This window comes from Vitis riparia, chromosome 15 (genome assembly GCF_004353265.1).
Source record: "Vitis riparia cultivar Riparia Gloire de Montpellier isolate 1030 chromosome 15, EGFV_Vit.rip_1.0, whole genome shotgun sequence".
Classification (NCBI taxonomy): Eukaryota; Viridiplantae; Streptophyta; class Magnoliopsida; order Vitales; family Vitaceae; genus Vitis; species Vitis riparia.
Genome location: NC_048445.1, coordinates 4,331,352 through 4,359,186, shown reverse-complemented (window position 1 = coordinate 4,359,186; position 27,835 = coordinate 4,331,352). Strand labels below are relative to the sequence as shown.

Genomic DNA, 27,835 nt, shown 5'->3' with positions numbered 1-27,835 from the left:
ATATATATATATATATATATATATATATAAAATAAAGTAAAGTGATAGTCAATTTTAAAATTTTTTAAAATATGGTTAATGTAGAAAATATAAAAAATAATTAAAAACAAGAGAAAAATATAAATGAAAGGGTAATATAAATTTAAAATAAAAAATGAAAATTAAACTAAAAGATAAATACAAAAAGATATAAAATATTTGGATGAAAAATCTCAAAATTTTTATCATTGTTTATAATAAGAGCAAAAAAATTCAATATCTTTAAAAATGAAAAACAAAAAAATATTATTGCTTTTTGACATAAAATAGAAATATAGATAGAAAGAAAAAGAAAAAAAAAGTTAGAAATGAGTAATACCTAATAAGAATAGAAAAGGGAAAAAAAACACAAAAAATTGAAATTCACACTCACTTGTGCCTATGTAAGAGTTAAAGGGTATTTTAGGAATTAATGAAATATAATATTTTTTATCTTAATTTTTATACTTTGTTTGGCTCTTGATATATGGACCAAATGTTAATTTTTAGCCGGGCGAAAACACAATTCTCCCTAAAAGAGCCGTGTATATGCACTCCTCTCTTCTTCTGCCATTCTCTCTCTGTTTCTAAAGAAACCCTAACTTGCTTCGACTCTTCCAACAGGTGCTTTCTCTTCTAGACGCCTTGACTTAGTGTTTCCGGATGACAACGCTATCGTTTTGAGATTTTTTTCTTCTTTAATCCTCAAATTTCTTGCTCAAATTAGTTCATCTTTGTTCTGATTTTCTCGAAAAACCTTTTGGTTAATGCGATCCAGTTCTGATATTGATTAGATATTTCCTGAAACGCAATTAGAATTGTATTTGAAGGGTTTATATGCATTGTTTTGAAATGAGTCTTTTCAAAGTTTGCCATCTGTAGTTATTTATTACACTCGCAAGTTGCATGTAAATTGTTTGTGATGTATTTTATGCATAACAGACCTTCAATGATGGAAAATGAAAACTTGAGTACAGAAGCTTGTGTTGAAGAAAAAGAACCTGCAAAGCTTGTTAATGGGAATGAAGAGTCGGCTGAACTTTCTGCCTCACCCCTGAAAGATGAAGGTGAGTGAAAAGCTAATTTTTTATTACATACTATTACGTGCACATGATTCAATTTAGATGTAAATTCTTTTGGTTGGGTGATTACGGTTTTTTTTGTTGGTTTTAGGTTATGTAGTGTTGAATATGGAAGCAATGTTCTTTGTTTCAACATTGTTATTTGGAATTCCTAAAGACATTCCTTTCACTCAGTTAGCCAAATCATTTGCGGTGTAAACTAAATAGAACATTTTTTATTATGTTATTGAAGCAAACGGGTTTATTCATTTCATGCTTTCTTTAGTTCAATACTCTTGTTGCAGGGCTCTGTAAATATTTTAACATTTTGTTTCTTGGTACCATTTGTTTAATCTCTCACATGAAACAAGACTCAGAAAATCACTTCACATGTAGAAGATAACTGTGGGAGCTAATTCCTTATTCAGCAGAATGGTATAGAGGTGGAAAAGAAACATTACTACCATGATATTACTTCATTTCTAATAAAAATAAAAAATAAAAAAATAGTAACATTTGTTGTGTTGTCTGACTCTGATTCAACAGATCCCCTTTTTTAATTTTCAAAGGGTTTTCACTTCCCTTCTTTTTGTTAAATTCTCATGTAGCTTATTTATTACCTTCAAGATATGGCTATCAAGTTGGCCCTTGTTCTTTTTCCTTTTCCCTTATCCTATGCATAACTTGTTCATGTTCTTTTCCATGTGTATTTTTTGCTTCTATTTAATAAAAAGGTTTAGTGGCTAAAAATGAGGTATTTTGTCATTTTACTAAAACCCTATATGTATATATATATATATATATATATACATATATATATATATATTTTTTTTTTTGATAAGTAAAGAGAAGTATATTAAAATGAAAGAGGAGACACCAAACTAGTGCCCTCTAGGTATATAGGAAGTATACAAAAGCAGCCCACCGACTCTAAACCAAGGTAGCGGGACGATATATATATACATATATCATAAGAGCCTACTTGAACTGAACAAGGAAGTTTTCCCCTCTTTCCTCTCCTTTTTGAGAACATGGTATTGGAGCAAGCTTCATTCTGGTTGAGTTCTGAGTTGATCTTGTTTTGCCCTCTTCTCCATTTCTTTTCAATGCTTTCTCTTTCCAAAACAAATGGTCTCAACCGGCTTGCAAACTGTTGTTTGATATTTTTGTAATGGTTTTCAGTTTAAGTTTTAAGTGGTGAAAGGAATCTGTTGTCACTGAGAATTGAACAATGCTAGATGATCTAGTAAGTAGTTCAAAGGAGATATTGAGATTCTTCAATGGTCTGTATAGTAGATCAAACGAGGTTTTGTGGAGGGGGTAGAAGGATTGCAGTGGGCCCTTTATCTTAGAGGAGAGTGCTAGCAACTTGGAGCAACCTTTTTTAAATTAGGAAATTTGGGATATGGGTTTTAATATGGATAAGGATAAGGCTCAAGCCCTAGATGGATTTGCTCTAATTTTGTTTCAAGAGTGTTGGGACATAATAAAAGAGGACTTGCTGAATGTCTATGCTGAATTCTATGAGAGTGGATTTTCATAAAGAAGAGTACTACTACCACATTTGTTGCTCTAGTACATAAAAAAAGTCAAACCAACAGATTCTCTAATTTCAGACATATTGTTTTGGTGACTAGCCTTTACAAGATCATAGCTAAAATGTTGTCTCAACATTGATGAGGGATGTTGCATGAGACCATCCATTTTTCATAAGGAGCCTTCATTGAGAAGAGAGAAATTTTGGATGCAATCCTTGTAGCAAATGAAGTAGTAGATGAAAAAAGATTGTTGGGAGAAGAGGGGCTTGTTTATAAGATTGGCTTTAAAAAATCTTACTATCATGTGGACTGGGAGTTTATTAATCATGCTTTAAAAAGAAAAAGCTTTAGATAGAGAAGAAGATCATGGATTCGTGGATGTTTGTCATCATAATATTTTGTAGTGCTATTAAATGGGCGTGTTAAAGGATGGCTAAGGCTATGAGGGGTTTTATTGATAGGTAGGCTATGAGAGGTTTAAAACATAGTGATCCCCTTTTCGATGTGTGGCAATTGCTATTTTCCCTTTTCAATGTGTCATGGGTGTTTTCCTCTTTGGTTAGAAAGATCCTCTTAGGATGGCATGACTCTATCATGGGTAAAAAGTGTAAAAAGGCATGACAAGCAACTCCCTCATGCATCTTTTAGACAGTTTAAAAGGAAAAGAATGGAGAATCATTTGAAAACAAGGAGCTTTCTAGCCAAATGCTAAAACACACTTTTGCTTGTGATCTTTGGTCTTGGACCAAGATGTTTATAGATGATTCATCTGTCTTTAGTTAGCTTGTTGATTGGTTGGGTTCTTATCAAGGGGGGGGGGGGGGGGGGGGGGGTGCTTTTTTATAGCCCCCTTTATTCTTTTGGTTGAGTCTTTAGGTGATTATTGTATACTTCCCATGTACTCTAGGTGCAAAATGTTGGTGTTTCTTTTTATCCATATACACACTTGCTTTACATATCAAAAAGGAGACCAAAAAAAAAAAGGACGAGGCTATCCCCTCTCTCCATCTCTTTTTATTATAAAACTAAGGAGTGTGGTATTTTTTTAAGGCCTCCTAAAGGTAGCATTGGGACAAGGATAACTTATTTACAGTTTGGTTATGACCCTTCTCGTGAGCTAGTCCAACTAACTTACAAATTTTTCAACTGATTTTATTGGTGTTCGAGCACATTTCAAGGTTGAAGATAAATTTAGATAAGACTACCATTTTTTAAGAAATATCCATCATTGGGAACTTGAGAAGGTGGAGGCTTTCTTTGGGAGACCACAGGGTCAAACTATTAGTAGGGATCTAGAGGACAATATTTTGTGGTTGAGTTCAAGAAGCGTCATTTTCTTAGTTAAATCTCTCTACTCCTTATCTTATGGAAGAATGTGGTTTTTCTTTAGAGCATGGTTTGGAGCTCTTAGGTTTCATCGAGGGTAAGTTTGTTTGTTTGGGAAGCAAGTTGTAGAAGGATCTTAACATTGAACCAGCTCAAAAGGAAGGAATGGAAGTTGTCAAATAGATGTTATTTTTGCAAAGAATAAGAAAAGTCAAATGATCATATCCTCCTCCAATGCACAAAGGTAGTCATTTTGTGGAGATTCATTTATGCTTTTTTTGGTATAAAGTGGGTGATACACTCCGTAGAAGAATCCTTTTGGGTTGACATGGACCCTTTGTCGGGAAAAAATGAAGAGAGCTTGGAGTGTGACTCTTTTGTGCTTATTTTGGACAATTTGGAGGAAGAGAAATAGGAAAGCTTTTGAAAACATTGAAAATAGGGTTCAAACAATCAAACATTGTTACATGTACAATTTCCTGGGGGTAGACTAAGGAGGTGTGGGTGAGTGTGTTAGGTCTCCCACTGCACCTGTGGAGTTAAGAGGTGTTGAAGAAAATTAGGGATTGTTGTGGTGGGTTTGTTGTTGTGAATGAAGACACTACTTTGATGTCTAATCTTTCATTGGGTCAAGATCTTGGTGTGTTCTGTGGGGAGAGTCTTGCCCAGTTCACTGCAAATGGTAGTGGGCAACTCTTATTACTCCTTTCAATTGTGGTGGGAAGCTCCACCATGTTGTTCGCTTCTGGAACCAAGAAGAAGCTTCAACAAGCCTTGTGAGCAGCACTTATCAAAAAAATAAAAAAAAGGGCGGGGGGGAAGCCTTGCAAGTAGGAAGTTAGGGGTGGTGCAGTAGGTAGCTCACGCTCAACAAAGAGAGGGGATAGGGGTTGTAAGCCTTGCTTCCTGCAAACATTGATGAGTCGCTTTCTTACAGGTCTAAGTTGGTAGGTGAGGTTATCGCAGCCTATGCTGCAAAAGCTATTGTCAAGGGGATTACCTAGGTGGCAATAAGAGAAGTACAGACGATGATGGTAAAGAAAGTTTGGTTGGGTCGTGTTTTAAAGATGAGACTAGTGGCGTTGTGCTTAGGCTAAAACGTTTGGGACGGCAGGGGCTGGAAGTTGACCATTCAAAGCATAGGACCTTTTTTGGGGCCCATGAGACTGTGACAGTCTCTAAGGCCCACTTGGCCTCAGGATTTGGTGCAGGGGGCTGCCGAGTGTGGGCTCAGCCCAAGATTGTTCAAGGATGGAAGAGGAGGTCGCTTCTAAGGAGGGAAGGCCCTTAAGGGTCTTTTCAGGAGGAGAAGTGGGCTCATTAGAGCTCCATTTCTCTGCAAAGGATCAAGTGTTGGAGCAAGTGGGTTGCACAAATCTTGTGGCTGAGAGGAGTAATCTTGATGGAGCTAAGGTCGAGAGGCAAAGGATGCCCCCTACATTGGCGATGAAGTCATCCCAAGCCGAGTCTCCTCATGTCGCGCCCTCTATTGAAGTCCTCAGGGCGGTAGAGTGGTGTGAGGGTGGTAGTGAACCATCCAACATCAACGTTAACTTTTTGCGTACCAACCATTGACAAAGCTATCATGGCGGGGAGGCAAATAGACATCCTAGCTCTTGGGTCTTCTTACTTGAGACCTCTAAGCCCTGGTTGCCAGTTGTTAAAGTTGTTGCTTCAGGATGGTGGTTTGTCGGAGCTTTCAGGGGAGGCTGCAAGGGTTCCTTCTGGTAAGGAGTTGGTGATTAAGACTGAGGAGATGGAACGACCAAGGGACGTGGAATTCGATTGTGTTGCGGAGGAGGAAGGGGATATTGAGATCCTTCCCAATGGTTTTGTCAGTTTCAGTAACTGCTTAGGGATGCCAATTGCAGGCTTTGAGAAGGAAATTTGTTCACTTTTTAGGAAAATGGAATCAAGATAAGGACGTGGGATGAGGGTGTCAAGGAGAAAGAAAGAACCTCTGTCTTCACGTTTTGAGAGGGAAATTTGAAAGTTGGGGTGTTCAATTAGCTATAAGAGCTCTTCGTTCACTATTAGAGGAAAGGAAAGGGGTGATGGGGTATGAGGGAAGGAGTTGTAATTGGGATCAGGAAGGTTCTGTGTTCAGAAGGGGTCTTCCTTGTGGGGTTGAGAGGGCGGTTTTTTTCTGTTGCTTAGGCCTTCTTGTTAGGGAAGTTCTTTCTTCCTTAAGGGTTGGTTGTAGTAAGGGTGGGGGGCATTTGTTTTTCTTTTTCCTTTTTCCTTTTTCATGCTTCCCTTTAGGTCTTTTTTGTATACTGTGCATATGCTTCATTGCACCCTTTTGCAAGTGTCTTAATATGTCATGCTTATTTACCTATAAAAAAAAATGTACAATATCCTAGGATGGGCGAGAGTGTATATAGGTGACTACTTGTAGGACTTCATTGATTGGTTAAGCTCTAAGTAGGAAGAGAGTATTGTTTTTTGTGTCTATCTTCATTTTGTGTGGCCTTTTGGCATCTTTATATGTATTGTCTATACTTTTGTGACTTTTTTTTGGGCGCTTTTTTATAAAATTGATCTTTGCCTAAAAAAATGAAGAAGAGAGAGAGTGGCATGGGGAATTCACTCACTGTTATTTTTTATTTTTGCATAGTCAAATGAAGTTCTATAAGAGTAAGAGCAGTATATGTATTGGCAACTGGGTGCATTCAAAGTGTGGAAGAAGATAAACACAAGTGCTTCTATGAATTTCATTGGGAATAAAATTGTTGAGTGACATTAACAAGAAACATTTATGGTTGATGAGCTGAATTGTTAACTTTGCTCTACTATATGGGACCAAAAGTACAAAGAAACTAACAAGTCATATGAAAAATATGGTGAGGTTTCCTTTTTGCAACAGTATTTGTTGATTTCTGCCAGCACATGAAAGTTGGTACAAGTGCCTTGAGATGTGAACCTGGGTTTTAGAGAATCAAATGGATCATGCATAAATTATTGAACTATCTACATACCTCTCGTGAAATACAGCAAGTTAGCAAAAATAATCATCAATAAAGATAATATCTATTACCACTGTTAGGATAGGAGTAGGTCCGTATTTATCAGAATGAACCAAGTCAAATTGGAGATTGCATGGTTTCACTAATGAAAAAGGCTAAGCCTATCATTTTTCATGTTGACAAGCCATAGGAAATGACATGGACTCCTATATGGAGCTGCTGACAACAGTATTCACAGAGAATCTAAGCTGAACTTGAATATGGGCAAGCCTACTGTGTCAAAAATCAAAAGGGGACCAAAACAAGCCAAACTAGTAAATGTCGTAATCAATTGCAAATGGTCCCATAAGAAATGAAAATATTTGATGATACATTCAGTCTACATTCCCCGATAATACAAACTAGTCTACATTCCCTGATGTTTTAGGTTGGTTTAAATGCGGTTTTGTAATATGATTTTCAGATATAGAGATCAGATTAAAATTTCTATATCTCTACAATTATATGATGAATTTTTGCTTTGAAGAGATGATCTAGCCCATGGTATTTCTAATACGTGCACTTGTTTGCATTTGAAAACTGTCTTAGCAGAAGTTGTAAAGAAGAAGAAGAAGAAAAGTAAAAGCAAGTGAGTGCCCATATCTAGTTTTGGTTATCCTATTATCAGTAAAGCTTTTTCACCTGAAAGGTTGATGGTTTTTCTTCCATGGTATGCAGGAAAAAGAAAGAACTACCTGAGCAGACTGATCCACCATCCATTCCTGTTGTTGAACTTTTTCCCTCTGGGGAGTTCCCTGAGGGTGAAATTCAACAGTACAAAGATGAGTGAGTATAAGCTATTTTTCTTTGACCATAATAACTTGTAATTTGCTTAAGTATACACAAAACATAATTCCTATAACATAGCTGGAATATGGTTTATTCTGAGTATTATTTTTGTTTTGGGCTCAGGTTGTACATTTGTACTGCTCCTTTACTTTTGTCGATCGAAGTCTGTTGTATTCATGTCAAATGGAAAAATATGCTCATGCTGCTCTATGGTTGATCATGAGAAGGCCCTGATTTGGGGTTAAATGCTCATTCAATTGGTTTAAGTGCAACAAGGAGCTGATTTTGTTGTTCTAGTGGTCATATATAAGTAGCACAAGAATAGATACAGGACAATGTGATAAGTCAAACACATGCTAACAGACAACTCCTAAAAATAGGATATGGGCTAGACAAAGATACAACAAGAATAATACCTGTCAGGGCATGGCCTAGTGGTAAGGGCAAGTGCTGGGATGTGTGGTAGAGGCACACGGTCTTGGGTTCAATCCTTGCCATTGGAAATCCCTAGATTACCCGAAGCTGGCTGTGGCAGGTGTTGTCAGTCTCCCTGGGGTTTGGAAGCCATGGGTGGGTCCAAAGGGCCATGCCATTATGGGATTTTCTGGTTAAAGAAAAAAAATACAGGCACTGTCCCTTGCATTTGTTTAGAGAACTGCCTCCAAAATGTAGTATACAAAACCATGTTGATTTAATATTAGGAGCTAATCTGCCAAACTTGCCTTATTACATGATGATGTAGGACAACCCTAGGATGGTTGCCTACACTCAAGGGTAGGTGGGCTAGGGTTTTATTTTTAGGGTGTAAGGAGAGGAACAAGGAATAAATTTTATGGTAGAGAAAATTATAAGATAAGAAATAGAGAGAAAGAAGAAAGAATGAAGAAAAGATGGAAAACCTTAGAGTCTCACTAAGGCCTTCTAGGAGTCTCACCTAGAAGAAAATCAATGAAGTCTCATCATTGAGGGTTGCAACCTTGCAATGAAAGAAAGTATAATATTATTTATTAAATTCGTCCCTTTAATTTACATTGATTAGCCTATTTATAGGCTTTTCTAAGAAATCCAAAATCTATTAGGACTCTAATAACCTATTATGATTCTAATTCTAATTATATTATAACTCAACTAGGAAATACTAATATCAGAGAAGAGATGGGTGAGAGAGAGCGAGAGAGAGAGCGAGTGAGAGAGAGTGAGCGCGGCAGCGAGCGAGCTCGTGAGGAAGGAAATAGGCGAGACTACGCCGGCGAGGGAGATGAAGATAAGGAGGAGCCTCGAAGAAGGAGAAGGGGGAGCAGGTTCGCAGTTGAATCAAAGGTGTTTGAGCAGGAGCTTCTAGAGAGAAGAGGAAAACCCCAAATATTTATAGAGGAAAGCAAAGGGGGAGTCTCGTCTTGGGTCAGAATGGGAGTGGAGAGTTTAGGGTTCTTGATGGAAGGCCTAAACCACTGTATAAGGGATGAGAAGGAAGACAGATGGGTGACGGAATGGAAGGAACAGGGGAGATCCTTCTCTCTGCTGCGAAGTGTAAATAGAGCGGGGTGCTTCATCCGACTAGGAGTAACGGATCTGGAACGAAAACAATATTGTATATACATCCCAAAGGGTAGAGGGGAAAAAAGGGATGGACTGCAATGGCGGAAAATCTACAGATTCTGCGCAGGTCAATCGATAGAAAGAACAATTCGCAAGAAGAAAAAGTAGGTAGAAACATGGATCTGAAGAGAAGTTTCGCGGAAGTGGTAAAGAGACCGATCTGTAGGGTTACAAACTCAGTTCAGGTGAAGATAAGGAGGGAGGAAATCCAAAGAAATCTGGAAAAATTGGAGTATTGTGTTGTCGGGAGTTGGAACCCTAGGTCTGGAGAGGAAGAAGATTTGGAAAAATTGGGGAGATTTCTGTCGAGATCTTGGGGGTTGAAAGGAAGCCTAGGGCTGGCAAAACTGGAGAGAAGCAGAATCTTGCTGGAATTCGAATATTTGGAAGAAGCGCAAAGGGTTTCCCTATCAGGTGAAAAAATGATGGGAGAGATAAGACTGAAGTTCGAGAAATGGAGCCAATGGAGTGGATGCAGGGAGGAGGAGAACGAAGGTAATGAGGTTTGGGTTAGAATCTTTGGACTGCCTGTGTCGTTGTGGAACTCGACTGTGTTGAGAAGGGTGGGGGATGAATGCGGTGGTTACATTGACACCGACTCGAAGACGAAGAATCTGGAAGAGCTCCAATGGGCCAGGATTTTGGTTAGGACGGACGGCGGAGACAAACCGAGTACGTTGGAGATTGGGATCGAGGAGGATGTGCTCACTCTTGCCCTCTGGTGGGAGTTCAGGCCGTCAGTCAAGAAATTTAGGGTTGATAGTCGAAGATGGGGGGAGGTCAGGGATGACAATATATCACGCTCCGACTCGCGCGTGGAGATAGAATCGGACGCTGAAAATACCGAGGAGCTGCTATCGTCAGATGAGGGGACAGGGAGACAGAAGAGGGTCATGGGCTGGGAAGGGAGAGTTGACCGGGCCCAACAATCAGCGCCCATGGGTTATGAAGGAAGGGTTTGTGGGCCGAAACAGTTGGGCCTAAAGTTAAAAGGAGTGATGCAAGAGGGGGCGGGGATAGAGGCTGGGCCGTCCAAGAGTTGGGCCTTTGACAAGGAAGGCTGCCTTATGAATGGGGTCATTCAGCCCACGATCCAAGAGTCATTCCTTGAACGGCCCGAGGAGTTGGTAAGTTCAAATAAAAGGCTGGGCTGGCAGGAAAGTTATTTGGGCTGGAAGGGAAAAGTAGATCAGGCCCAGGAGCCAATGATAAGGGGGGAAGAGAAGAAGAAAAGCCCATGTGGGCTGAGTATAGCGAGGGGCCTGACATTAAAGGAAGGGATGGCCAGTCCTGGTGGACCAGAGACCAACCAGCCCAAAAGATGGGCTCATGTCGGGAGAGGCCCAGTGGCTGAGTTGGAAGAGGCCAGATCAAGTCAGTCCATGGTCCAAATCAAAGGTAAAAGATCCCTGGAGAAAGGAAATCTTCTGGACTGTAGAATTGCCAGCAACGGAAGCCCTTCAGAGGGAGAGCACCTAGTCATATGGGAGCCAGAGGAAGCAAGGAAGACAAGGGAGAAAGCCATTCTTTCAGCAATAGACAAGGCGTTGGCAGAGGAAGCTATGAGGTATGTTTCTGGGTTAAGGATAGAGAGGGAAAGGGGATATGGGTCTTCTCATCTCATCTTGTATTCTTTTGATTGGACTCCGGGGGGGGAGCCTTTCGATCATTCTGGGTTGCAAAAGGAAAGTAATGAAGTTGGTCTCGGAATGGATGACAATGGATGCTGGGACTTGGTAGAATTCAATAAGGACCCCATTTTGGCCAGGGGGGTGGAGGGGAATCCAGAGAGGACAGAACTTCAAGAGGTCAGAACTGAGAAAGAGGATAGATGGGAAGAAAGCAGTTTGGCCAAGTTCAGTCATTTTTTGGGTTTTTTGACAGAAGGGTTGGAAAGGGAAATTTTGAACTTCTTGATCAAAATAAGAAAGAGACGGGAGAGAATTCACAGCAAAGAAGTGATGGAGAAGTCAAAATTTGAAAGGGAATTGAAGAGACTGGAGTGCTCAATTAATTATGAGAAAGGGTGTAAGCAAAAAAGCCTTTCACAGGGCAAAGGGGATCAGCTTGCAGTAGATTAATGAAGCTAAAGCTGTTAAGTTGGAATGTGAGGGGGGCGAATGACAGGGCCAAGAAGAAGATTATCAAGACTTTTATAAGGAATCAAAAAGTTGACTTACTGTGTATTCAGGAGACAAAGATCCAGCCAATGTCAGAGGGGGTGGTGAGAAGTTTAGGCACAGGAAGATTTTTAGATTGGAGGGCTTTGGATGCGGAGGGGGTGGCGGGAGGTCTGTTGATTTGCTGGGATAAAAGGTCGTTGGAAATTGTGGATTGGGAGGAGGGACAGTACTCCCTGTCGTGTAGATTCAAGAATGTGGAAGATGGGGCTGTTTGGGTGTTTACGGGTGTCTATGGCCCATTCACTAAAGAGGAAAGAGAATGCCTGTGGGAAGAGCTTGGGGCTGTTAGAGGAATCTAGGACGAGCCCTGGTGCCTAGGGGGTGACTTCAATAGTACCCTCTTCCAAAGTGAAAGAAGTCGCCAAGGGAGAATAATCCCAACCATGAGGAGATTTGCTCATATTATTGATGAATTAGGGCTGGTAGATCTACCGTTGCAAGGGGGAGTGTTTACTTGGAGCGGGGGCCTGAATAATCAGTCCTGGGCAAGATTGGACAGGTTTTTGGTTTCTCCTAGCTGGCTAGATCAGTTCAGTGGGGTGAATCAAAGAAGGCTGTCTCGTCCTGTTTCGGACCACTTTCCCATTCTGCTTGAAGGAGGTGGGCTGAGGAGAGGCCCATCTCTCTTCAGGTTCGAAAATATGTGGTTAAAAGTTGAGGGTTTTCTAGACCTTATCCAGAATTGGTGGGAGGAAATTGAGGTCAGAGGCACTGCTAGCTATAGATTGGCAGCAAAGATGAAGGAGCTCAAACAGAAATTGAAAGCTTGGAATAGAGAGGTTTTTGGAAATCTGGAAGTGAACAAAAGTGCAGCCCTGCAGCAAGTGGATTATTGGGACCGTGTGGAAAGCGAAAGAAGTTTGTCTTTGGTAGAGACAGAATTGAAAAAGGAAGCAAAGGAAAGCTATAAAAAATGGGTCCTTTTGGAAGAAAGTTATTGGAGACAACTCTCAAGGGAGGTTTGGCTTAAGGAAGGGGATAAAAATACGGGATTCTTTCATCGGATGGCGAATGCTCACCGTAACAACAACTCTTTGGACAGAATTAAAATTGATGGGGTTTGGTTGGAAGAGGAGCAGGAGGTAAGGGAGGGGATTGCAAATGCTTATCAACAGAGGCTCTCAGAAGATTTGGGGTGGAAGGCGGATATTGAGAGGATCCATTTAGATCAAATTAGCCAGCAAGAAGCAGAGGACCTTGAGATCCCGTTCTCTGAAAATGAGATTCATTCAGCCTTAATGGAGATGAGTGGGGATAAAGCTCCTGGGCCGGATGGCTTTACTATGGCGTTTTGGCAGAGTTGTTGGGATTTTGTGAAAGGGGAGATCTTGGAGATGTTTAAGGAGTTTCATGAGCAAAGCTCCTTTCTCAAAAGCCTCAATCATACTTTCCTGGTTCTGATTCCTAAGAAAGGGGGAGCGGCTGATTTGGGAGATTTTAGACCCATTAGTCTCCTGGGGGGGGCTATACAAATTGTTGGCTAAGGTGTTAGCTAATAGACTCAAGAGAGTGTTAAACAAAGTGGTAGCCCCAACTCAGAATGCATTTGTGATGGGTAGGCAAATCCTTGATGCTTCTTTAATTGCGAATGAGGTGATAGACTCATGGCAGAAAAGAAAAGAGAAAGGGCTCATTTGTAAGTTGGATATTGAGAAAGCGTATGACAGCATCAACTGGCAGTTCTTGCTGAAGACTCTTCACAAAATGGGATTTGGCTCAAAGTGGGTGGGGTGGATGTGGAGCTGTATATCTTCAGCCAAGTTTTCAGTTCTAGTTAATGGGGTTCCAACTGGATTCTTCTCGAGTTCTAAAGGGCTTCGTCAAGGGGATCCATTATCTCCTTACCTATTCGTTTTGGGAATGGAAGTGCTAGATGCCTTAATTAGGAGGGCGGTCACGGGGGGCTACCTTTCAGGGTGCACTATTCAGGGGGATAGGAGACACAATCTAAAAATTTCCCATCTATTCTTTGCTGATGATACAATCGTGTTCTGTGAGGCTAACAAAGAGCACTTAACATATTTGAGCTGGATTCTTTTGTGGTTTGAAGCAGCTTCAGGCTTAAGGATTAACTTGGACAAAAGTGAAATTATCCCAGTTGGTGTGGTGGAGGAGATTGAGGAGATGGCAGTGGAATTAGGATGTAGGGTGGGCTCTCTACCCTCTCAGTACTTGGGCTTGCCATTAGGGGCTCCTAATAAAGCCACCTCAGTTTGGGATGGGGTGGAAGAGAAAGTGAGAAGAAGACTAGCGCGATGGAAACGGCAATATATATCAAAAGGGGGGAGAATCACTCTCATAAGAAGCGTTTTGGCTAGCATGCCAATCTATCACATGTCTTTGTTCAGAATGCCTAAGTCAGTGGCTAGGAGATTAGATAAAGTTCAAAGAGATTTCCTTTGGGGAGGGGGAAGTATGGAAAGGAAAGCTCATCTAATCAAGTGGGAGGCGATTTGTGAGGATAAGAGCAAAGGAGGACTAGGCTTAAGGAAGCTAGTGCTCTTGAACAAAGCCTTGCTTGGTAAATGGATTTGGAGATTTGCTTATGATAAAGATGATCTTTGGAAGCAAGTGATAACAGCGAAATATGGGCAAGAGGGTCATGGTTGGAGAGCAAAGAGGGCTTATGGGGCTTTTGGTGTGGGGGTATGGAAGGAAATATGGAAGGAAACCGATTGGTGTTGGGATAACATGGAGTTCATCGTTGGCAAGGGAAGCAAAATCAATTTTTGGACTGATGTATGGTGTAAGGGTACAAGGCTGTCCCAAAATTTTCCCCATTTATTTGCTATGGCTGCTCATAGGAATGCGACGGTGGAGGAGATGTGGGATCAGAATTTTGGTCAAGGGGGGTGGAATCTAAGATTTTTGAGGGACTTTAATGATTGGGAGATGGATATGATAGGGAACTTGTTGCATGTTCTGAGGGATTACAAGCCTTCTATGGAGGAAGATGCAGTCTGTTGGAAGGGAGGAAGGAATGGCAAATTTAGGGTTAAAGAAGCCTATAGATTGGTGGCAAGACCCAATGATTTTGTCTTTCCTTCTAGATGCATTTGGGTGGATTCAGTTCCAACCAAGGTCTCATTCTATGCTTGGGAGGCTACTTGGGGGAGGGTGCTTACTCTTGATAGACTTCAGAAAAGAGGATGGCCGCTACCCAATCGTTGCTTTCTATGTGGTTGTGAAGAAGAAACTGTAAATCACATTCTTATTCATTGTATAGTGGTCAGAGTTCTGTGGCATATTGTTCTTGGGTTATCAGGTGTGCAGTGGGTCTTTCCAGAAACTGTAAAGGAGGTCTTAACTAGCTGGAGGGGCCCTTTTGTGGGAAAGAAAAGGAAAAAGATATGGAAATCCATTCCGTTGTGTATTTTTTGGACGGTCTGGAAGGAAAGAAATAGGCTAGCTTTTAGGGGGGGAATGTTAGATATACAAAAGCTTAAGAATTCTTTTGTTTGTAGTTTGTGGAGTTGGGCTAGATTGTATATTGGTGAGGAGCGTATGTCCCTTATAGGGTTTTTGGAATGGTTGGCGTCCAACTAAGGGGTGGTGAGCCTTGTTGTTTTGTTCTGGTTTTTGTGAGGGGTTGTTGCTTTGTATACCCCCTGTATACTTGTAACTTTCCGCCTCTTTATTATTATATCTTGCTTTACTTATCAAAAAAAAAAAATATTATAACTCAACTAGCTAATCCTAATTAGACTCCAACAAATACCAATCCCAATTCAATCCTAATTAATATTAAACCTATTTAAAGTTTACTTAGGTCTTCACTTTCTTCCTTGAATAAACTTTAAAAGGCTTTCCCCCATCACATGATGGGCTAGTTTAAGAGTTCTTACAAGGGAATTATTTGGGAATCTAGTGTGGCTGTGTGCTATTCTAGTCCTCTTTATTTGGGACTCTTGATTTCCATAAAAAAAAATTAGCTAGGTAGAACGGAACAAAATCTGACGAAACAGATAAGACTAAAAAAAAACGATTTTACTAAGGAAACTTCTAAAGAGGATGATACCCAAGCTTTCGCATCTAGAACAAAAGGGGTCAAATGATATTGGAAAGTAAGGACGTTAATCTTTCAAGATTCACTAGATTGCGATGAAAGGTAAGATCCCAAGACAAAGAGGTGTTATTACCCAAGATGGCTGAAATAGGACGGTTTTTAGTAGTGGTGACTCTAAAAAGACTTGGAAATTGTAAATAGAAAGGTTGGTCCCCCTACCACAAAACTTCCCAAAAAATGGATTCTAGACCCATCTCACCTACCACAAAGCGAGTGTGTGTAGAAAAAACTTAGAGCATATGTGCAATGGCCTTCCAAGGGTAGCAATATGACCATCTAACTAAATTGTTGTCATCCCATCCATTAGAATATGTCCCATAGATACTCAAGACAATCTAATGCCAGAGGATAGAACTATCCTTAGGAAACCTCCAAAGCCACTTCCCTAATAAAGCTTGGTTCCTCAGAGAAATTTTCCCAAACCCTAAACCACCAAATTCCTTAAGCCTACAGACTAAGTCCCGCACCAGATGATCCTTTTTACCTTCCCCACAATCTGACCAAAGAAAATCTCTTTGTAATTTCTCAATCCTCAAAGCTATTAAAGTTGGGATCTTGAAAATAGATGGGAAGTAGCTTGGGATATGCGACAAACAAGACTAAATTAGGGTGATTCTTCCACCAAAAGATAAGAAGGCTTTCTTCCAATCATCCAACCTCCTAGAGACGCTATCCAGCACGGGGTCCTAAAAGGAAATCAATTTTGGGTCCCCCCCCCCCTTAAAGGGAGACCCAAATACGGTAAAGGTCAATCAGAAATTGCACAATCAAGCAAAGAGGCCAACCTAGCCGTTTGGTCTTGGCTAATGTTGATTCCAAAGAGAGTGTTCTTATTTAGGTTAATCTTAAGCCCAAATAGACACCTAACACCAACAAAATTAGCTTAAGCAACTGCAACTCTTCCAAGGATGCTCTAGAAAAAAATATGGTGTCGTTCATGCATAGTATAGCTTTTCAATACTGCTGTTAGATGTTTTTCATTTTTCCTTTGAAAGGTTAGATAATATGATGGATATGGTTATCTAAATACATATAAAAATTCAAGAACCAATGCAAGCTCACAAAATGCTCCTTGAGTTTTTATCAGTGGTCCTCTCTCGGGTATGAAAACTAATTAATCAAACTTAGGTTTTATTGATTTTCCATGGCCCCTTCTATCTAGGGCCCATAGTTGTAACCCTATCAATAATAATAGAGGTAAGAATTAGAAGGAACTTTGAAATTCTGATTCATTTCTGTCAGAAATGACTAATTAATTATATTTTGATCATTAGCATGTTGGATCATTATTGATCCTAAGTTAATTATCCTTTTGAGTTGCTTGTTAAACTGCTTTTGCAAAATATTATCCTCTGCTTTTGTGTCAAATACTTTTGTTTTTGTACCAAGTAAACCTAACATTGATTGGGCTTGTCATCGATTTTTACTGCAGAAGTGCTTCTACTTGGTAATCGTCATTCCATTTGTTTCAAAATAACATTTATGGAATGGAATGTCAATTAAGGCACTTTTCCATGCATAGTTTATTCTACTTATTTGTATTCTTTTTCCTGAGTTAATTGACTGTAGGATTTGTGCCTGTTCACCCATTTGTTTTCTCTATTTCTGTTGAAATATCTGGAGCTTGATATTCAAAGTTGGTGATGATATGCCAGTAATCTCTGGAGGAGTACATCTGAAGAAAAGCGGGAGTTGGAGCGCCTTGAAAAACCAATTTATAATTCAGTTCGCCAAGCAGCAGAAGTCCATCGCCAGGTTGCAATTGGTTACCATATGTACATAATTGCTTCTGAAAGGAAATCAAATATCAATATGCTGCTCAGGATTAATATATATATATGTATGTATGTATGTGAAGAGCTTTTCTGCTTCTGGTCCCTGACTGGAATTGTTTGCTTTATTTTGGTTAGGTTCGGAAATACATCAAAAGTATTTTGAAGCCTGGAATGTTGATGACTGACCTATGTGAGACCTTGGAGAATACAGTTCGAAAGCTAATATCAGAGAATGGTCTGCAAGCAGGCATTGCGTTCCCTACTGGTTGCTCTTTAAACTGGTAAGTTTTTCTTTTTGGTGTTTGAGAATGCTCATCAGTTTTGATTTGCTTCATTTGGTTGCATCTGTACTGGGAGATCTCCTTAATGGCCAGGGTGGCTGCTCACTGGACTCCAAATTCTGGAGATAAGACTGTGCTTCAGTATGATGATGTAATGAAGTTGGATTTTGGAACTCATATTGATGGTAGCACCACTCATACTTCATCTGTCTTCTTGATTTCTCAACAAGTTTTACTTTTGCTTAGTAGATTGTCAGTAGAGTTCCACTCTTGGATGTGTTACATCATCATAGTTTTGTTCCTCATTGTTGGCAGAGATGACTTATTACAGTTGTTTTTACAGGACATATAGTTGACTGTGCATTTACAGTGGCATTCAATCCTATGTTTGATCCACTGCTTGAGGCCTCACGTGAAGCTACCAATACTGGAATCAAGGTAGTGTATTATGGACCTATAATCATAACAAGATAGGCCATCTTAGCATATAAATGTGAGAGATGTTAAATTTAATCCTGTATTCCTTTGATATTTTGGGTGTACTTCTGTATCCCTTCTATGTATTGGGTATCTTCTATGGAGTGAAATGTTATGCAATTAAGTGACATCATACTAGTTAGGTTAAGTGGTGCATAGGAATGTTTAAAAGATCAGGGAAAGTAGCCAATTTTTCACTGAAAAAAAATCAGAACTCAGCAGGCATGGAAAGGTAAAACAGAGAGAAAGAAGGTCCAACGGAAAATCACTGATTTTGTCAAAAAAATCGGAAAAAATTGCTGACAATAGAATAAGTGGAGAGCAGCACATCACATCACTTTAAGAAACACATCAGAAAGTGGTATTTACACTTTCTTGTTTATTGTGTAGGAATCTGGAATTGATGTGCGTCTTTGCGACGTTGGTGCTGCAATCCAAGAGGTCATGGAATCGTATGAAGTTGAAATTAATGGGAAAGTTTTCCAAGGTATGATGTTATATGAAATTTACAATTTTAGATTGTTAAACAAATTTTATCCAATTAAATTTTGATATGCAAATTTTTTTTTTTTGCAGTGTGTATTTTAAGTGTGGTGCATTACTTCAACCAAATATATGGAAGAATTGTTATTATCCATGCTTTACTATATGGTTATTGATTCTTGGGCTCATGGACTAGTAAGCTAGCTTAGCTATTGTCCGCAATTGAGAGCATTTTTGGAAATCCAGGCAAATTTAGTGATTATATTTTGCTAATCCATTGCAATTCAAAGCACAGATGCAATTTGTCTAGGGTGCACTGATCTTAGAAAATAGAACATTAGCATTGATGCTTATGAATGGGATGTTTACTTACAAATCCTAAAACTGAATTTCCTTTTTTAATATATGCTTTTCAAATTCCTTTGGGTCAGCCTCAAGGTGCCCTTTTCTAATGTATTTCTGTGTTTGCCTATCAAAAAAAAAATTCCTTTGTATCTCAAAAGCACAATACAAAGAAAATGAAGGACGAACTGAGTTTGAGGAGCCTTTACATAGAGAGATTGAATGGAGAGATTGAGAATCTCCGAAATGAGGGGGTGGTTTCGCTTTTTGTTATGATTTGTTATCCATATTTGACAAAAAACAACAGCATTCCACCCTACCTAATCAACAAACTTTCTCAAGGAAGAAGACCTTTTTTGGGCTAAGAGGGAGATGTCAAATCAACTTATTGGCTCTATTTACACATCATACTGGTCTGAGGTTCAAACTGAATTTTAAGACAACAGAGTTTAACTAAGTTCCAACCAAAAATATTATAGTTTCAAAGACAAACTCTATTTCATTTCTATGGATCAAAATGCTGGTTTTTCTCACATGATGAGGATAATGCCTGAAAACCATACTTCTGTGCCTTTTTCTTAGTTCAGTGTTGTATATGTTGTTAGGATGTTGAATTCCCTTTTCATGCCTTGCACCTTTACTCCATGGGGTAATGTATGGGGACATTGGCTGTTGTTGCTGGGATGATGAATTCACCTTTTCTATCTATAATTTGTAATTAATATGTTCTATGGCTAATGTATGCGGACTTTGGCTGTTATTGACAGTTAAAAGTATCCGGAACTTGAATGGACATAGTATTGGGAGTTATCAGATCCATGCTGGAAAGTCTGTTCCTATCGTTAAAGGAGGGGAGCAGACAAAAATGGAAGAAGGCGAATTTTTTGCAATTGAAACTTTTGCATCAACAGGTGCATCTTTTTTTTTTTTTTTGCATTGGTAGGGAAAGATATTTATTTCAAAAGAGACAGCAATGAATGCATAGCCTACTCAACAATGTCATTTTTCACTTTTATGTGCAGGAAAAGGCTATGTGAGAGAAGATTTAGAGTGCAGCCACTACATGAAAAATTTTGAAGTTGGGCACATTCCTTTGCGTTTGCCTAGAGCAAAGCAACTGCTAGCAACAATCAACAAGAACTTCTCCACATTGGCTTTCTGCAGACGATATTTAGACCGCCTAGGGGAGACTAAATATCTGATGGCGTTAAAGAATTTGTGTGATTCTGGTATTGTTCAGGTATGTTTTAAAAATGGTTTTATTTAGCATATTTTTAGGCATGTATTAACCGTCGTTATTGTGCAGCTCTAAGTGTGATTCTACTGTGTCTTCCTTCTTTCCCTATTCTGTACCACATTTTAATGTATTCTGAATCTGAATCAATCATATTCTAGCATAGGGTGCCTCGGTACTTCCAATTGCTGAATTTTCCCATCCTAGAGATAGGATATCATGTGCATTCAGATGTTTAAAAAAATCGTGTGTGCGCGTGCGTGTATACAACAAACTAATCTTACCATTCTTTTAGCGTACTTGTGCTATCTCATTTACCAAATGGAATGTCTGATTGGAAAGATTCTGTATTTCTTTCCAAATCCATTGAACCTCTTGTTCAGCCAGCTTCTCCATCTGATCATGTTTTTATGATACCATGCCTGATATATATATATATATAGATAGATAGATATGTAATTAGTTCTTCCAATCATTAAAGTATAAAAATCTTTATTTAGAGTGTTAAAGAGTATGATATACATTGTGAATCCAAATCTTACACATTTAAGCTTTTAAGAAAATTGGTAGTTTTACATAGTATTATAGCTTTGTTTGGTGAGAGGTCATGTATTCGAGTCTCACTGCATATTTATTTCTCCAATTTATTGTATAAGCCCAAAGGAGGTTAATTGTGGTTGTTTGCCTACAAACCTATGTATCTCTCTGCATGTGAGTATGAGGATTGCACATGAGGGAGGGTGTTAAAAGAGCATGATATGCATTGTGAACCCAAATTCTAAAAGCTTAAGCTTTTAGGAAAATTGATTGTTCAACAAAGAGAAAAATAGTTAGTTTAATTAATTGACAATTTTTAAGAAATAAACAGATCTAATAAAGATCAAGGGCAAAGAAGGATATGGAATCCTTAAAAGAAAAAACCACATTAAAGGACACCCAAATGATATTAAAAACTAAGTGAGTGAAAGTAAAGAAAAATATAGGTGGCAGAATTGGGGGAGTAAAAAAATCCTCTATGAAAATCTCAAGGGACCCAAACCCCTTTGAGTCAATCCATCAGCCACCTAGTTGGATGGTCTAAGCCCCAAGAAAGAGATGAGCCCCAAACCTCTTGCCTAGGACTGTATCCTTGTTCACCATTAGGAGAGCTTGCAAAGACCACCCCTTCTCGAACAAACCCAATAAATAACCAACACCAAAATTACCTTCCACTGAAAGGCTTCTAATCATGGGAGATGCTTTTTTCTTTGTTCGGGGTGTCTTGGGTGCTTCCTTTGTTAGTCAAAGAGACTTTACTAGGTTGGCATGGTTCCTTTATGGGCAAAAAGTGCAAGAAGGTCTGGAGAGCAGCTCCCTTAACACATCCTTTGGGTGGTGTGGAAGACAAGGAATAGAATGATCTTCAATGATGACATGCTTACGATACAGAGACTAAAAAGTTCTTTTGTTTGCTCCCTTTGATCAGAGACAAAGTTGTTTATAGATGATTATCCTCTAACTTTAGTTAATTTTGTTGATTGGTTGGGCTCTTGTTGAGGTTTTTTTAGCCCCTTCTGTTTGGTTTTTCTTTTTCCTCTTTTTGCCATTTCGGTGATGGGCGTATGGGTATTGTATACCTTGAGTCGCTCTTTTGACGGCTCTTCTTAATATATCTTTCTCTTTATTAAAAAAAAAATAGATGTCATTTTACTGAAAATAATGAGGCAAAGCAAGAAGAAAATAATTTCTAGTTTAACAACCTCCACATAAATCACTCTTTCACCTCTGGGAGGTTGCCCACTGAAAACCTACTAGGGGAAGAAGGCATATCATCTATTAAGAGAAAACAAACCAATGAAGAAGCAAATGGTCAACCAATTCTTCATCGGTCTTACATTAAAAACATTTGTTAGGGTTGCTAGCCATGTACACTCTATGTGATTGATGCATGGAATTAATATGTACTTTCTTAGGGGCCACCCACCATGTAAATGCTTTTTAACCCTAGGGAGCTTTTGTTTTCCAAATAAATTTAGTTAGAAGGAAAGTTGTTGAATTTGCATATAAATCTAGAAGAAAGCATACCTTCTCTTCCATCCAAGGTCCAACATCAAGAGGATCCAAAATAAATAGAGAGATCAATAGATTGGAGAAGGGAAATGAAGTGATCTCTATGACTAAAATTTCTTTGAAAAATTGAAATTAAAGTGAAAAATGAATTATCATGACCCAAGAAGTTTTTGTCTTGTGTGGAATTAAATACATCCTACTTACTTTGATTATTTCTTTAAATTAATCATAGCTAAGAATGTATGGAAGGAAACCAACCTTGGTCGTGTCTCATTTGTTGTTTGCCAATGACACCCTAGTTTTTTACAAGGCCACACAAAATTTAACCTTGAGAAAAATGAATGGATCATAATAGGGATGGCAACTAATGTGGAGGATTTTGATCTACAATTGGGATGCAAGCCTAGGGAGCTTCCAAGTACATTAGGCTTCCCTTAAGGCCTCCATTTGAAGTAGAATCAATTTGGGGAAGTGTGAAAGAAGGATATTGTAGAAGACTGTCGTTGTGGAAAAGGCAATATGTTTTGAAGGGGAGAGGCTTTCCCTAATTTGAAGCATCTTGTCTAGTTTCCCTATTTATTTTATGTACCTGTTTAGCAATTCTCAAAACAGTAAGATTGGGGCTTGAGAAAATTCTGAGAGATTTCCCTTAGGGAAGCGGGGGGTTTAGAGAAAAAGATGCATTCAGTGAAATAATTGATTGTTTGTAGGGAGAATAAATAAATAAATATATAAATAAGGAGCCTAGGAATTAGATGCCTTTCCTCACCTAATACGACTCTCTTGGGAAAATGGTATTGGAGATGTGCTTTAGAAGAAGCCTTTTGGAAAGAGATCATTCAAGGAAAGTATGGAGAGGATGAGGGGGGTTTGATATTCTTACAAAGTGAGGGAAGGTTATGGGAATGGGATATGAAAAAACATCATAAATGGATGAGACCTAGTAGACAATAGAGTATCCTTTGATGTGGGAAATGGGAGGGTGTAGTTTTGGAAGGACAAATGGTGTGGGGATGAACCCTTATATGTGTCTTTCCCTTCCTTGTATGCCTTTGCATTGTCAAAAGAGGCTTGGGTAGCGGATGTTTGGAATGGTTTGGGTGAGGGAGGCCACTAGAATCCTCATTTTGCTAAACACTTGAATGATTGGGAGCTAGATAATGTAAAGGCTTTTTTTCTCAAGGTTGCAAGGAAGGTCTATAAAGAGGGAAGAAAATGATAGGGTGGTATGGATGGATTCTAGGAATGAGATCTTCTATGTCAAATATTTATACATATTCCATTCTAGATCTAGGACATGCTATCTTTTCCTAATGACTATTTTTTGGAGTTCATGAGTTTCATCAAAAACAATCTTTTTTGCATGTGAGTATAGTTGGGGTAAGATGTTAACTTGGGATTAGCTTCAAAAGCGGATGGCTTTACGGGCTTGGGTTTGTTCGTCTTGGGGAGTAGGTCTCTCACCTCGTCTCCTTCTTCTTCTTCTTCTTCTTCACCCAAAGACGGGGGTGTTTGTTGGCAAGAGATATTATCCAATGGAGGGAGCAAAATGAGGAGTTTCAAGTTGAAAGAAAGGATGAGTGTGGTAGGCCTTTGCTTGTCTTCCGGTGCAGGTTTGGATCTAGTTTTACCACAGACTCCTTCCATTGCCATGAGTGTGGACCCGATCGGGTTCAATGAAGATGTGGGTGGGAAGGATATGGAGTTAGGGGAGAATTTTGCCAATTCTTACAAGAACTTCGTCTCCTTTAGTGAGCACTTAGGTTTGCCTATGGAAGGCTTTGAGAAAGAAGTTGGCTCCCTTTTGAGAAAGTTGGAAGCCCAAGAGGGTCAAAGAGTGGTGGGGTCGAAAGGTAAGAGGAGGCCTTCTCCTACTTCTCAGTTTGAAAGGGAACTTTGAAAAGTTCGATTGCTCAGTTAATTACAACCTCTTAAGCGACAAAGGAAGACAAAGTAGGAAGTTTAGGTTGGATGTGGTTTTTGAGTGCCCATGATAGGGCTTTGGGTGGGGATGGGAGGTAGAGAGGAAAAGGTGGTTTGCAGTCTCTTCCTTGTGCATTAGGCTTTCACAATGGGTGGATTCTACGTTTTTCTTGGAATTGTGGGTTTGGGAATTAAGCAATGACTTGGTTTTGTTAGTCTTGTACTCCTTAGTTTGTTAGGGCTTGGTTTTGTTGGTTTGGGAGCACTTTGGCTTGGGTTGTGATTTGATGTTTTCTCCTTTCGCCTAGTTTTTGGAGCTTTGTATACTCCCGTGTAGTTGGTGCACCTTTCTTTGCGTGTTTAATCTATTTGCTTATTTACCTATCAAAAAGATAAAAAATTGCCAAACAAATGTCTCATTTGCAAAAGCAAAGAGGAATCAATAAATCACATCCTTCTATACTATGTCAAAGTAAGGGCACTATGGCAGCTTTTGTTCTCTTTGTTTGACATTGCGTATGTCCTTCCTTCTATAGTCAAAGAGAGACTTTTAAGTTGGTAAGTCTCTTTTGTGTGAAGAATATATAGAAAAGTTTGGAGAAATGCTCCACTACTCATTTTTTAGACAATTTGGAAGGAAGTGAACCAAAAAGTGTTCAAAAATAAGGAGAAGCCAATTTAAGTGCTAAAGTGTTCTTTCCTTAGGAATCTATTGTTATGGGTGAACATGTACATTGAAAAGGCTTAATTTGTAGATTAGGTGGGATCTAGTTGAAGGAAGGAATAGTTATTAAGTGTTCTCTCTCTTTCTTGCAATGTCTTTTGGTACCCATTGTATATGTCTGATGTAACTTACTATATAACTTCTTATATATATATATATATATATATATATATATATAATATTTCCTTGCTTCTACTTATTAGGGGAGGAAAATTGAAGATATTTAAAATGATACCAGGCCATGCCATATCATAAACTTCATTTTTCAGTTACAACATAATTACCTAGATTAGGGTTGAGCAATCAGCCTATATAGGACTGCAACTTAGGCAGGTTGGGTAGGTTAAAAGGCTAATCCGTGTCAAACTTGTCTCTTAATATTACAACATCTTCAACCTACTTAAGTTGATGTTGAACAGTCTGACCAAGCAATCAAATTCAATTTTATGTACACTTTTGTGAATTGGGCTAGGGGGTATATAGAGGGCGAGACAACATCTATGTTAGATTTTGTAGATTAGTTGAGCTTAAAGTAAGGAGAGTGATTTTTTGTTATTTAACCTTTTCGCTTATACTAGGTGTTTTTTGTATATTTCGTGTGTACTATGCTACTCCTCTTAGGGGGTTTTAATATATGTTTTCTTTTGTCTATCAATATATTTATATTCCACCTATGTCAAACCTAACTTGAGAGCGGGTCAGGAATTCCCCATCCATGCCAAGACCATGGACAACTCAAGTTACTATGTGTTACCAATTTTTTTAGTAGGTAACCCTTACGCTTATCATTTTTCTCTCTCCCTTGTACAAAAAGCTTGTCTCATAAGCTAAATATTTCCATCTTAAAATCCATACATAGATAAGTTGAGAATGGTCTTCCAACATAAGTGACAACCCTTATTCCTTGTGGCGTTGTGCCTTTTGAATGAAATTCCTTTACTTATCAAAAAAAAAAACATAAGTGACAACCCTAAACTCAAATTTCATCATTCAAAGATATTTTAACAATTCAACAAAAGTGATAAATCCCTACCACTCTATATTTTTATATTTTACATAAAATAATTAACAATATAATTAAATGAATAAGAATAAATAAATAATAACATGCAAAATGGATTGCCCTCACCTTAAACTCATGCCAACCCAAGTATTTTTGTGTTAGTATTTTTTTATAGACTCAAACCTGACATTAACCCATTCAAACCCCATCCATCCTAACCCAAACCCCAGATTCTAACTTGCAACCCTAACCCATACCATGCCAACAAGATAGCTCCAACCACATGAGTCCCGTTTGGCAGTCTGCATTGTCCTCACCCCTACCACACCCCATAAAAATGGTGAGACCAAACTACAACGGTAACTAATCATACGGTTAAATTACTTGGTTTCAACTTTGCTAAGCTACATAGACCTAGAAAAGCTTACATGGTGTTTTAAACAGATGGTGAAAACTTTCATGCATATACTACATTTACCTGTGGTTTTTAAAATTTTTAAAAAATGATATAAGTACTAAATTATTTTTACTTTCTGAAATTTTAAAAATTTTGATAGAAGTTTTTAAGAACATAAGCATGTCCCTGCTTTTTGTATAGGAGTTCCTACACTTTGTAAAGGTTAATACTATTTTCTATTTTTGAAAAACAAAAAACAGAAAGCATAATGCCACCTTAGGTTTTTTTTCTTTGTTTCTTCTCCAAGATAATGGAGATCAAAATGTTTAACATAAAAGCATGCCCACATTTAGGTGTACAAAAAGAAAAACAAAATTCTCTCCAATTAGAAGAGGCCTATGATAATGAACTAAAATAGCAGGTGGGACCCCAACAAAATCTTGTTTCTAAAAGGACCTTAATACGTAGACAGTTGACAGTTCATTTAATCTAATAATTTCTATGCTTTAAATGGAATTTTTTTCTGGGTGTGCTGCTGTGCTTTATGAATTTCCCCTCACACCATTATTGCTACTCATGGAGAATTTCATCCAATTATTTTTTTGCAGCCTTATCCTCCTCTCTGTGATGTTAAAGGAAGCTATGTATCTCAGTTTGAGCATACCATTTTACTTCGGCCAACCTGCAAGGAAGTCATATCCCGAGGAGATGACTACTGAAAATGGAAGGAATCAAATACTGTCTTGTTAATACCTGCATTGTAAACATACATCATCTATTTGGAACACAAAATGCTCACTTCAATCCTGAGTTATCTATGTTTTCTTAGATTTGGTTTTGACGAATGCAAAGATGTATTGATCAAGATTATTATCCTTCTGGTCTTGCCCTCTTGGTGATATTTTGTTTATGCTGTTGAGGCCAGGATACATGTGTTTGACCCAAAAAGCGAAAAATTGCCTAGAAAAGAAAGGGAATATAAAATTTGGATTGTTTTTGTTGTTTCTATTTTTTTTCCCTTCTAAATTTTATGAATGGTGATGAATTACATTTTTATAATTAATCTACCTTAAGTCAGGTTTTAAGTAATAAATGGAATTGGAAACTGGCCCCAGGTGTAGGATTCAAGGCAGTTCTGATCAAATGATGGTGAATTGGGTGTTTCCCATTTCTCTCCTCATAGCCTAATGCCAACTTGATGCATTCCTATGGAGGAACAAAATCAGTAAAACCCTGCAATAGGGTTTTGTAGAAATAAGTTACAGATGGATGCAATTCAAGAGAAAACCTATATTCTTGCCCTATGTTTAAATTTGAATTAAATCATTCAAAATCCCATCCTAGTAGCCTATCATTGCTTGATGGAAAGTGAGGTTGCATTTTCTTTTTCATTTTTTTTTTCCTGTTCTTCTCTTTCTTTTTATTGTCACATGCATTTTATCCTCTTAACCTATGACAGTTATTATACTTTGTCTTGTTGCATTCAAAATCTAACAATTTGCCCCCAAAGTTTGTTATAGGGCAATATTTTGCCGAAGTTATTCAATAATAATATTGTTAGG

At 38.5% G+C, this 27,835-nt stretch overlaps 1 protein-coding gene across 1 annotated transcript; it reads left to right on the top strand.

Annotated features, from left to right (window-relative positions):
- Window positions 1-526: 526 nt before the first annotated feature.
- LOC117932688 (methionine aminopeptidase 2B) lies at window positions 527-27,281 on the top strand. The gene is made up of 12 exons (XM_034853965.1): window positions 527-642; window positions 961-1,085; window positions 7,501-7,537; window positions 7,627-7,734; window positions 17,241-17,340; window positions 17,496-17,641; window positions 17,735-17,826; window positions 17,985-18,079; window positions 18,509-18,605; window positions 19,711-19,854; window positions 19,966-20,183; window positions 26,882-27,281. Exons 2-12 carry the CDS (start codon window positions 968-970, stop codon window positions 26,990-26,992), a joined length of 1,266 nt encoding a protein of 421 aa, XP_034709856.1. The 5' UTR covers window positions 527-642; window positions 961-967; the 3' UTR covers window positions 26,993-27,281.
- The last annotated feature ends 554 nt before the right edge of the window (window positions 27,282-27,835 follow it).